Genomic DNA, 12,639 nt, shown 5'->3' with positions numbered 1-12,639 from the left:
AAGACTTGTGACCTCGTGGTGCCGTTGTCAACGCGGACAATGTTCGTGCACAAGTCTGTTGCGTCATCCGTGAGGAACGATTCCGTGCTTCTGGTGTTCAATCGGTAACAGTGGTGGCACGCAGCCATTGTCCAAGAGACGGGACGGTTGGCTAGCTTAGCTTCTTACACTGGATAGTTCCAATGGACAAGACCCTAATGACCAGCGCCATCTCCAAGAGCTGCCAAAATTCGTGTTTCGGAGGATGTTGTAAGCGACGTGAGGCACGAAAGGCAGCGAACACCAGAGCTGGCTCTTCGACAGGGCGATGGCGCTAAGCAGGGGTTTCTGACAACCTCTTGTCTTGGTGCCTGTCGATATCTGCACACAATATAGACAAGGCATGCCTGAACGATCACAGTTGCTCTCGAGACCGAATCCCTACCTTTTACCTTTCTCAAGGAACACGCCTGCTTCACTGTCTACTTTGTCAGCCACGAACGAGAGCGTAGCATTTCGTTGACTTACTGCGTGGTTTATCGCGCGAACGTGGGGGTTATCGCCTGTCAGCGACTCTCGAGCCCGTTGTCGCCGTCATTTCGGACGCAAGGCTCGTCTTCCCCTAACCCTCAAGATGTTACTGCTCTGGACCCCACCGAGTTTGTTTAGAAAGCTTGTTTCCGGCAATTGGGGTTTCTTCGAGGCGGACCCGGGGCCCGGTTGAGGGGCTTCCCGAGTAAGGCACAAAGGCCGCGGATGTCGATTAGATTATCTGTGCTGCGACTTCAATGTTCGAACTGAACGGCCAAATGATGTTGATACTGTCACAATTGACGAGAGTCAGCGCTCGGACAATGCGCGCGTATTCAGGAAACCCCCATATCCCGAGAATAAAAGCGTCGTCTTCTGTTATGGCGGCGGCGTAGTCCGGATAACCGGCGTAGCAAGCGAGCAATGCCTCACAAATATCGTTTGAAGAAGTAGCTCGGGGCCGAATTGTCAGTAGGACCAGCAGAAACACACAAGGTTGTAGGAAATGTTTGCCCTCCAGCTTCGACCTGGAGATCATTGAATGGTCCTTCAACGTGGCCGTGCCCAGGGCCCCCAGATTCAACGTCTCAGGCGTCTTTGAGGAACCTGGGGTTTGCTCTGCCAATGGCATCAGAGCCTCTGAAAACCGTGGAGCTCTCGGCAGTTGACCGGGAGTTTACCAAGGCAGAGAGCATTATCAGCCTGGGGAAGATTGGATGCTACCAAGAAATCATATCAGCCAAGTCGAGGATCGACGGTGCCGTTGGTGGCCACAAAGTTTTTGGGTTTGGTGTCGACCGGTGTCTTCATCTTTTTTTAATTCTGGTTATCGCGGCTGCCGGAGTTGTCAGATCGTTGGAGGCCCGGGCCATGTGTTCTCCTTGACAAGCGTTGACGTAACTCTAAAAGTCCTCAGCAAACTGTGTTGATACTAGGCGTTTGATTCGCAGACGAGAGGAATCCGATTGCGATGCAACACTTGAGTCGCCTTGAAGTGCAACGCGGCTTCGGATTGCTGCCGTTCTATCCATTTTTTTGGTCTTGTCGCTGTGGTGCTCGTTCCCATGACTTGTGCGTGGCCCCCTAACCGATGGGAGCCATATCCACAGTTCATCATGTTTCTATGATTGTTCGCGACTCGTTTGCGCGTAAGCGATGTGAAGAATGCGACGTCGTTGCAGAGGCGGTCTCCAAGAGCGGGGGGCGCAACCAGAGGCCGCCACAGTCAGTGTGCGTGCGACGGTGTGGTGGCAGCGCAACCGCACCAGCACGGCCGTCGACCAGGTTGTAGCCGGCCGATCGCAACGCGGATGCGTCCGCGCACACTGATCAACCCCTCTGGGGGCTTTGGTCCTACCGGTAGGCAAAGACATTCGTGTTGTGACGAACCGAGGACTGGAAATGGACCAGACCAGGTGCTTGACGGCTTTGAGGTCGTCTCCGATGAAGTATTGAACATGATTTCGTTAGTCGGCCTCAGAGCACTCAATTCGACGGATGTTTGCCCCATCTGATATCACGGCGCGTTATTGACATCATTCAGAACCCACGATCCTAGTTTTCCATAGCAAAGCCCACCAAACTCACATATTGCTCTGTCACCGTTCGGAGAGTGACAAGAAACCCCTGCGTTAATTAACATCTGGAGCTCTAAGCTCCAAGTAGCCAGTCCCAAGACGGTTTGCTAGCAGGGCACACAGGGGGAGCTTCGCTGGAGACACGAGGGACAGGGGACTCCCTGCTCCCGCTGGGAATAGGGGAGTGACTAGGAGCGGAGACGGCAACCTATTCCAGACGTTCTCGCTGCACGCGCAAGGGTGTCGGGGAGAACTGGATAGAGCTCCTCCTCGGTGCTGGCTCTGTTTGGAGAATGGCGAAGCTCTTCTCCCAGGTAATAGGAGATATCACTTCTCGTCTTGAAAGGAAGCCGCGGATAATACACGCGAGATGTACTCTGTAATGCAATCTGCATTACGGGATATTTCTCCCATAGGACCAATGCAAGATTGCTTCTGCTGCCGGGTGGAGTTCTGAAGAGTTGGGACGAAACGTTTAGTGGGGGGTCCCGCGATGACTTGATGAAAGGCTCCGACGCAAAGTTTCTCGTCTGCTTGGGAAGATCAACTTGAAGCGTTGCTTCATTGGTCGAATAAAGATTTCATATGGTTGAGACAAGTAGTCGGTTCTGGATCGGCGGCTCCGGGACGAATTTTTGTAGCGGTTGGCCTATTCATAGCAAGTGCCCGTATGCTTGAGCGCTCCGAGATCCAAGCTTTGAGACCAAAATGGCGTGCTGAAGATAAGTCTAAAGTTCGTGATTCTTGTCCCACGACTAAAACTGCACATCCTCATTTTAGGCCAACAAGTCGATCGATTAGATTGCCTGCCAGTATCACAGTGCCGTCGGTGGATAGCACGTGGTTCCTGAAAAGGGTTGCGGCTGCACAGTCTCGAGTCAAGTTCGACCACACTTGACTCTTTGTGCTTCCCAAAGGCCCATCACTCTCCGCACGACAGAGATTGGTGTTGGGGACACCACACCAAAGTGGAAGTCTGGTACGACGATGATCTTAAGGACAAGGTTGGTGACGGCTGGTAAGGACATGGGGGCACCCTTGCCCTCTGTTGGAAATGGCCAACTCCCGCCCGCAATAGCAGAAAACCGATAGAATAGTTGCCCATGACCGGTATATTGATTCAATGAGAAAACGGCTTGACATCAGCGGTGTGATAGACGAGAACAACCCATGTCGACAAATGACCGGAACCGAAGTTGCCAACCGCAGTTAGTGGAGACTCGGACGAACACTTCTGAATGCTCGGGCCCTTTATCCCCTCCCGCGTGGATTCTGGCGGAGCGGCCAAGTCACGCACTGACGCTCCGCAGCCGGTCGACTCGGCCATTCGAGCCATGTTTGACTCTCGAACAGAGAGGTGCGTAATCACCATCGAACTTTGAATGATGAACGATGGACCAGGAGCATCCTGGCGAGATTAAACGACATAGCCCGCGCCGTTGTTTCTCTGTGTGGCTTTGGTGATACTGTCAACGTCAAGAGCGTGGGGACGGGAACGGTTCTGCTGATCCGCTCGTTAGTTCACTATGCAATTAGTGCTGGGCCGAGAAAAAGCTTGGCAGTAAAAACTCGGCGGACGTTCCGAATGGGCGAAGCGGGAAGATCTTCAAGGTGAAACAGTCTGTCGCCATGAGCGAACTGGGCGTGAATGCGAGAGCCGACATTGGGATGGCTGAGCCTGATCATATGTAGGCCACGGTGCAACACATGGCAAGTAAAGCTAGGACTCTGAAAGGACCATGAAATGCTCTGCGTCTGTCGAAGAGACGGTGGCATGCCAATATGCAGCCACCTGCAACTGACAGAAGTCAAACGTCCAAGAATCGAAGCAGACGGACTGAATCTAGAAGGACATGAGACCATTTGGCAGGGAGCGGGTGTTCTCTAGGTCTTTCCTAGTCTGAACTCTATGCGAAGCGCGCTGAGATAAGTCGACGGGCGGATGTTAAGATTCGGTGTCTGCGTCAAAGCACAACGCCCAAACTCAGAGATTTTGTTAGTGCAATCGGGACCGAGGCTTAGTTGGTTTTGACTCGTAGCTCCTGAGCCGGCGAAAGAACAGACAAGCTTTGTGTTAGCCAACGCCATCCCGTACATGATGTTATTTGTTGCTGCGTTATGACGGCGGCATAGCCGTCCCAGGATGGTCTTGATCAGTAGGGTGATGAGAATCCGCCATCGATGGCGTAGATATCTCAGGTTGATGCCTGGACGGCATCATTTCATTACGTCGGAGAGCTGCCGTTCTCCCGATATGCTTGTTTGGTTCTCGCCCAATCCGACTCGTCTGTCGGTCACATTATTCATGCAGAGTCATGCGACAACTTCGTCATGGACGCCCGTGCGAGCCTTGATAGTTGGACCAATACCGCAAATTCTCCGGGTGACAGCGCTAAGTCATCGTTCCCTTCGCAAACGCGCGGAAGCATCTTCCTTTGCCGCAGAGAGTTTGAGCGCGGAGGTGGTTGAAGACAAAAGATCCATAACCTACAGGGCGAGAATTGCGATGCAAGCTCTCTATTTGACGCCTTCTTGCTCCATGCTATCGGTCGCTCGTTCTTCGCATGCGACTCATGTACGCGGTACGGAAAAGGCCAATGCTGAGAGTACAACATAACCAGACCGTTGTATCATCAATAATTGCAGTGCTTTAGCCAATGGCTGGACAATGATCTTTGCCAGGATCGTGCGCGTTGAAAGGTGTGACAGGCGAGGAGTGAAGTTCGATTCAACTTCAGGCTGTGTTTGCCCCACACGTTGGGAGTCCGTGGATTTTGTGATACCTCATCGAAGACAAGAGACATCCGGGTTGACGAAACGCCCGGGCCGTGTACCATATGCAGCACGACATTGACCGAGCGGTACTGGGGATGGCCACGATAATAGAATGTCTCAGTGTTTGTAAAGACTGTAGAAGCAATTGGATTACTCCGCAGAGGCCATGTTTAGTTGACGCTTCAAAAGAATCGTGTGAGACGATGGCGTCTCTCGGCTTGCGGGGCCAACGGAAGGAAGTGACGGCCGGTCATCGGGACTTTGTCGGTCTGCTGCAAGCTGAGAGACGTGCAGAGAAGAGACAGTGGCTGTGATAAGGTGACGGATGAAGCTGGCTAGCTCGTTCGCAACGGTGCCCTCCGATAGGTCCATCACAACCTCACAACCCACGTCGTAGACGCATAGTAAGCGTCCGTGTGTTAAAAGTTGGGATAGAGGGCTGTCAAGGTGGGCAGGAATGAATCGGCAACTACAGATGTCCACTGGCAAGAGGGAACACAGCCCGACGAGGTTGCATTCCTTTAGGTGAGGTCTAATCGTCTGTCGTGGGTTGCATGAAGTGTGCTCCTCCACCTGAGGTGAAGACCAAATGAAGCTACACACCGTTGTACCAGAATCGACGCAGATACAGTAGGTCGTTTTGGATTCGGTCTGTGTCTTTGAAGTCGGGTGGTGACGGGCAGGTCGAGGCTTCAGAGGTCGAAGACGAGCGACTCGGCCGGTTCGACCGGCGGGTGAGAGGGTTGGGTGGGTGGAGGTGGGTTTCGAGACAAGCGAATGCTGCTGGAGCGACGGCTCGTGATGGTGATGATCGGCTGGTCACCCACATGGCGAGTGGAGAGAGCCAGGCATCGGAGTCAGGAGGGCTGAATACTAGTGCATTGAGGCCAGCTCCGGGATGGAAACGGGCAAGGCAAGGCGCAAGGCCGTGAGTCGTTGCTTAGTGTGTTTCTTGCTTCTCGTGTTGAAGTTGGTACCGCGGGTTGTCCAAGGCGAGGTCGAGGAGAAGGAGGGGCAAGTCAGAGGCATCTCCCTAGTTGAGAGGAAGAGGCAAGAACGAGTCGAGTCGCACTATCTGGAGTTGGAAACTGCTACCGTTCAGCTGGACGAACAGAGCGGTCCAGCCAGTTCAGTCAACTTGAGGCACCTCAAGTGAGGAGGAGGAGGACACCCTTCACCAGCCAACCTCAGTCAGTGTAAGTGGCCGACCTGACGTGACCTGGTTGGACTCTGCGGGTGTAAGTGCGTGCACCTGCAGCGTTTCCCCTGTGGCTTCTAAGCCCAACGTGGACTAATCAGTTCCGTCCCCTTACCCTAACGTCTGATGCTGCTGCAACTTCAGTCTTCAAGAGACGGGAAGTAAATGACAAGACACTACCTTGTGGGAACTAGTGCGCATGACAGAAGGCAAGAGGACATGGCAACGCCCCCTCAGGAGGCAGTGATGGTGTCTGTGTGTCTCTTGTTCCGGTAATTGTTCAGCGCGCGCAAGAGACGACCTACCTGGGAGAGGAAGAGACGCAAGTCGAGACTCGGACTGAGTTGGAGTGTGTAACTCGGCTGCTCCTCAAGTCTTGTTCTCAGGTTTATTCGTGGAAGCAGCGGGTTGCATTCTGCGAGAGAATTGCCTTGTGTGGCAAGTAACGAGTAACGAACGAGTGGCTTCAACCCACCGCAGTGGCTACCCAACCTGACTCTGTCGGGCGCAGTGTGTTCTAGTTGCAGCTGTTGATGTAGCAGAGACCCTTCACTTACCACCCGCCCTGCACGCAAAAAGGTTATCAGGAAGGCGATATGGACCAGCATCACGGCCATCGGTTGCTCGGAGAATGATGAGGGGCGGGCACTGGGAGGGGGGACGGGTTTGCCATGTGGTGCGCAGCAGAGGAGTCCAGGACAGTGTCCAGGGCCCTTCAGAGCGTTGCCGACTGCTAAAACAATCGAGGTGGTCGCTGAGTGTGGTCACTGAGTGAGGTGTGGTGGTGGTGATGGTGGGTGCACCCAGCCAAGTAAAGTGGAACCCCCGGTCCGAGGAATAGGTAGGTGGATACCTACTTGTGTACAAAAGTGGGGTCGCTGGATTTTAGGGTCCTTTCCTCTGTGGCTCCAGTGTCCGGGCCTGGCTAATTTGTGCTCGAGCCGTTTCAACTTGGGCGCCCACTGCCTCCTTCCCATGCATCCGCACCCCGAGTCGCTGTCGCACATGCACCATGAGATGCAGAATATGCATGCACACTTGCACATCTTGCCTCAATTGCATTACCTTATCCGCACCTCTGCCATCACTCAATAGCCACACACACACAACCACCCACACACTCTCTCTCTTTCTCCGTCTCAGTTCAGTCTCTGTGCCTGTCGCTCTCTCTCTTTTAGGCTTTTGGCTAGCGTGTAGTGTGTCCGCCGCAGTCTCGAGTTCAACTCGCACACCCACTTCTTCTGCCTCTTCCTCTCATCCACGCGTGGCCCTTGTCCTCTTCTGGTCCTCCACCCTGCCTGCTCTATTCCTGATTTTGATGCTTCCTCCGGCAGTCGGACGCCGCCTTCCTCGTGTTTCGCCCAGCTTGGCCGAGTGCTGGCAAGCAATTTCGCTCTGCCTGGCCCGCCAGAAGCCCAAAGGAAGCATCTTGGAAGCCGTGCCTCGTGCTTTTGCCCTCCCTCTACCAACTAAGGTATCTTCTGTAACTCGGACCAAGAGCGAGAACATCCCCGGTTCCTCCTCCACAAGCCTCAAGGGCATGTCATTGTCGTTGTCATGACCCCTGGTCCTGCAGTAGCTCCTATGCTACACTAAGACGCTGCTGCAACCGCCGTGCAGACTTCAAGTCAAGCCCGCCTTAGCTTCTGCCATCACAGACACTGTACCGCACCCAAGTGATATCTTTCTGAGGTTCTCAACCAGATAGTCGCACTCGCTGCTGCTGCTGCTGTCTCTACTTCGCAAGGGACTTCTTCCCCGTCTGCCCGTTATATGCACTCTCACACGCTATCTCATCCTTTCCCGTCCTGTCTTTTCACCTGGAAACTAAACCAGAAAGAGTACCTTAGCTTATCCAAACACAAGCTCGTCACTCCTCTTGTTTCTCTCCCCCGTTCGCCCCAACTCGTGCCGTCCCCCACACCCCCTGGTCACATCCCCCTCCCATGTCCCATCTCCCCTTCCCATGCTGCGTGCTTGCCCAGGGCCCAGGGCCCAGGGCCCATGGCCTCCCGGTCGTGGGACAGTCAAGGCTCCCTGTCAGAAAAAAAACGGACAGGCCTGTAAGGTATATCGAAGCAACCGAAGGGGGCCCATGTCGACAGCAAGACGAGCTTTTTCCTTCTTCTCCAGTCTTTTCTCCAGTCTGGTCCTCCTCCACTGCATAGACATATATAGCCTCACTGCTCGACTTCTTCATCAGTCAGCGTGCCACCGTTTTACGATAGCGTGGGACCGGACCTATAGCTTGCCTGTCCTTGGCTATAGCTGTACCAGATCTCCTCCTGACCTGTACCATCTTCTCATCTATCTCTCACGCTCCCGAACCCTGCAGCCGCATCCTATCCTAATCCCTCCTCCTCCTCCCAATGGCTCACATTGCAAGCTGTATGCTCGATGTCGACGACTCTACGAGCTCTTCGTATATAGCGAAGCCACCCTCCCCACTCCCTCCCAACGAACCGGTATGGCCACCACTCTTTGCCTTCGTCACCCACCTATAACAATTACACATTCTCTACATTTGCTTTACCTTTCAGCTAACCACCTCGCTTGCTCAACCACAGACACAGACACCTACAGAACACAAGCCTTTCGTCTGGAGGATGCATCATCCAGAGACTCGGAAGTACCAACTCTTCCCAAAGGACCGCCCAACACGGCCGCCACCAAAGAGCCTCGACCCAGAGCAAGCTTTCGCCCTGGCCATGGGACAGCCCGAAAAGACAGAAAAGCCCTGCAGCAGCAGCGGCTCGCTGCGTCTACGCATCAAGGAGCACAACCTGATCAGGCGGCGGAAAGTCAGCATTCCCGAGTTGGGCCCCATGACGACAGTGCAAGAAGTCCCAATGGATTCACGTAAGCATCTAACTTTACTTGATCTTATACATGTTGCTAATACCTTGCTAGCCACGATTCCTGGAAGACCGCCCCTTCACGAGAGGTCTATTAGTGCTCCGGGACACCATGTTAAGCAACACAGATCAACGGGCTCTACCTCATCCGTAACCACATACGACGTCGAAAGCAACGGCAGCACGACCCCTGCGCGCTCGCCCGACCGCCATCAACGATCTGCTTCAGAAAACCAGACTCCTCGACAGCCCATCTCGCCGAAGCAACTCGCGCCCCTTGTCATTCCCACTCACATTGGCAACGTGCCTCGTCTGGCCAGGCAAATTTCCCACAACCGCATGCGCTCCGGCAGCAGTGGCAACGACTGCGGCCAGCTTTCTTCCCGCGCCGATGACTCTCCTCGATCGCAAAGCCGCACTCCCTTCACGCCCTTGACCGCTTCAACTGCTCTCACAACTCCTCTGTCTGCATGCCCTAGTTTCCAATCCGCCACAACTCCCGTGTCAGCTCCCATCATGGAGCACCACCGATCATCACCCAAGCCGTGGGAGAACATCACACCGAGAGCGACGACCCCAAGCCTGCCTAGGGAAACTGCTTCACCTGAAGCTGAAGCTGCTCCTGCGAGACCTTACGTTCACGGACACAGGAGAGGACAGTCCGAGTCAGGTAGCATCATGGACCGAGGAAGGCCGAGAAAGCGCAGTGATGTGCGCAACAACAACGGCCCTCTTCTTAAGCGCAGCGCGTCAACTCGCAACAAGAGCGCCGAGCGCAAGGCTTTCGAGGAGCTTCCAACTGGGTGGAAGGCGAGCGATGCGCCTAAGCACATGGACCAGGAAGAGCTCGCGGCTCTTCAGAGGCAAGCATTTGGCCAGGCATCCAGATTTGAGATTCTGAGGAAGGAGGACGTGGAGTTGCTCTCAAGGGTATGTGCAACGCTGCTAGTGACTAACCAAGCTGTTCCATTCGCTAATTTGCAGCAGGAACTTCGTCAGCTCGACGAGCGAACTGAGTACCTCCGCCGTACTTACAACTCACTCCGTGCAGGCCGTCGCAACCTGCACTCACGCATTTGCCAGTATCTCCGCTCACCCCGGATGGCCAAGTTCAGCACCGACTCGATGCTCAAGCAGGAAGAAGCACTTGCTGAGCTTGACACGTCGATTGACGACTGGGTCAACAAGCTGGAGCAGGCCGAGAACCGTCGCACACGGGTACGCCAAAAGCTTCTGGAACACGTTGCTGCCGCAGCTACCCTCCCTACTCCCGCGACAGCGGCCGCGAGCGAGTCATTGCAGCTTGCCATGGGCGTCCGGACGACTCCACAAGTGGGTGTTGGGAACATCTCCACCCCTCCCCGAAGCCCCACCAAGACGGCCTTCTCCTCCCACACCAGTAGCTCTCCTTCACCTCAACGCGTCGTTGCCCAGGTACCCAGCACCATCGTGGAGCAGCCCATCATCGAGGAGTCTTCCGCCGCCGCCGCCGTTGCTAAGCACGCTTCGACCTTCAGCCAGCGCCGTGCTGACTGCGAGAGCATCCGCATCTACGCCGACAGCGACGTCTACGCTCTGCTGGCCGACGTCGAGAACGAAATCACAAAGATGAGTGCCGCGGCAGTCCAACCCGAGCCTGCAGCTTCGGGAAATCTTTCCGATGACGAGGTCAAGGAGATTCACCGAGCTCGCAGTCATGAGGCCCTCAGTGGATCGTCTGCCTCGAGTGCCAAGAGTCCCGTCCCATCTACACACGCACCATCGCCCACTCCCAAGGATGACCCGGTCGACGAAGAGCCAATCCTTCTCACCAGCGCCGTCTTCCGAGGCTAAGGAGCCAACCACAACAGCTCCAATTCTATTCCATCTTGTTTCTCTTACAACTCTTTCACCCCAATCCCATTTCATTTTGTTTTGGCGTTTTTGAAACTGCGGTCCCTTTGACGCTTACGCTCCCTACGTCTCAAACGACTTCACGGCTGACCCTCTTACCTTCCTTTCCGAGAAGCGACTTTGATTGCTACAAACCAAACTTTGATACCCGTCCGCGACGCTCCCTTCTTCTTCACATATACTTGTTTCATAAAACAATCTACTATCCACACCACCTTCCTTTCGTCTCATTGTCGTATTTTCAACAACCTACCTATTCATCATCCATGGTCATGGTGCTGGGGGCGTTATTTGAACTCTGGAAAAACAGGACCTGTCCCGGCTCCGGTGCGAGCGAACGCGGTCATGGCGCCTCCCCTTTCCTTTCTTGTTACAATACCATAGGTCTACCTTCTATACTCAGCCTTGCAAAAGAAAAGTCAACGGCTGCAATGTATTATCAAAAACAACCAGCACTCTTCCGTTAGGGAATTGAGGCAATCAAAAGAATTTGAGCACAAACATCCTGAGCCATCATTATTGTGAAGACATGCAAACTACTAATTGTCCGCCGCACTAGTTGGCCACGAGTATCCCGGTAGCCGGGATGTTTTCTTCATTCCAAAATAACGTTAATTCAATGGCACCCGTGGACGACTGACGAATTTAGATCCACACGAAAAGCAAAGCTTGAGGCGGAAAAAGCAAACATGCCACTCGCATGGGGAAAAAAAGCCAACTACAATGACTTGCATGCCACAATACTCAGCTACGTAGCAGGCCGCACGATTTCCACAAAGCCCTGCGAAAGCTAGAACGTAATCGGGGGAGGGAGGGGCGGACAAGTAGCCGCCGCGCACACAGAGTTTGGGCAATTACGCACGAGTGACGCGCTTTGTGTGGTCCGGATGTTCAATAGAATTGGGAGCCGGTCAGACCAGTCGCTGGCGGGCAGGAGAGGCAATGTTCTCGATTTTCCTTTTTTGGTGTAGAGGCTCCAACCAGTCCAGCAGCAAAAAGCACAGTCAGCAAGTGTCAGAGAAGATGAGGGGCGGCACACATCCTCGATGTCGATCCTACACGATACACCTTGTTAATAGTCCGACTCGGTTCATGGCAAGAGGGAGAGACCAGACCACGCTTCGGAAACGTTTTCGGCCTGTCTGATGCGGGATCCTGGACCTGCTTGATGATCTCATGGGTTGACGCAGTCAAGTCCCCGACTGGCGGCTGATCCGAGTGGTCGGGCTGCCGCGGCCGCCTGGCCGGGTTTTCTCTGAAAACACGGGACGTTTCTTGGAGTTTTCCCCGCCCGGGTTTGTGGCGACTATGGGTATGCAACGGGCCCCAACGGTCGACGGCGGCGGCGACGGCGACGGCGACGGCGACGGCGTGCGTCACTGATCTGCGGCTCCTTTAGTTCCCTTGCACTAGGAAGTGGCCGTTGTTGTTTGAGGCGCTACTTTTGATAGAAACGTTTTGGAGTCTTTGTTTAGTAGCGTCGTTGGTCGCCGCCAAGACTTGTGGTGTTCTACGGCCTGGTTTTGCTTGCGTGCTGGCCAGCCATTGAGATCTGCGAGGTTGCAAGCAAAAAAATCTAGTTGAAATCGTGCCAAGTATGCGAGATAACCCGTACAGTTGCAAATAGCGGCGATCGGCGGAATCCAGTGCTACCGTTGACGCCACAGATAGACTTGCCCAGACTGAACCTGCTACCACGCCGCCACGAGTCGAGAACGCCGCTAGAAGGCTCGAACGGCGGGAAGGCCGCCACTCCGTTCATAGTTCGAGGCGACAGAGAACCACACCTCTCTGTCCATCGGATGCGGGCAGCGGGTATTGCACGCGACAG

General features: G+C 54.4%; 1 protein-coding gene across 1 annotated transcript; it reads left to right on the top strand.

Annotated features, from left to right (window-relative positions):
* Window positions 1–8,429: 8,429 nt before the first annotated feature.
* On the top strand, window positions 8,430–10,748 carry GCG54_00011313 (uncharacterized protein; the record flags this gene model as incomplete). Its single annotated transcript, XM_045411218.1, has 4 exons — window positions 8,430–8,525; window positions 8,634–8,919; window positions 8,971–9,845; window positions 9,903–10,748. The coding sequence occupies 4 exons, from the start codon at window positions 8,430–8,432 to the stop codon at window positions 10,746–10,748; spliced, it is 2,103 nt and encodes a 700-aa protein (XP_045268276.1).
* Window positions 10,749–12,639: the final 1,891 nt, after the last annotated feature.

The sequence above is a fragment of the Colletotrichum gloeosporioides genome (assembly GCF_011800055.1).
Source record: "Colletotrichum gloeosporioides strain Lc1 chromosome Unknown consensus_17, whole genome shotgun sequence".
Taxonomy (NCBI): Eukaryota; Fungi; Ascomycota; class Sordariomycetes; order Glomerellales; family Glomerellaceae; genus Colletotrichum; species Colletotrichum gloeosporioides.
This window is presented reverse-complemented; position numbering and strand designations above follow the sequence as displayed.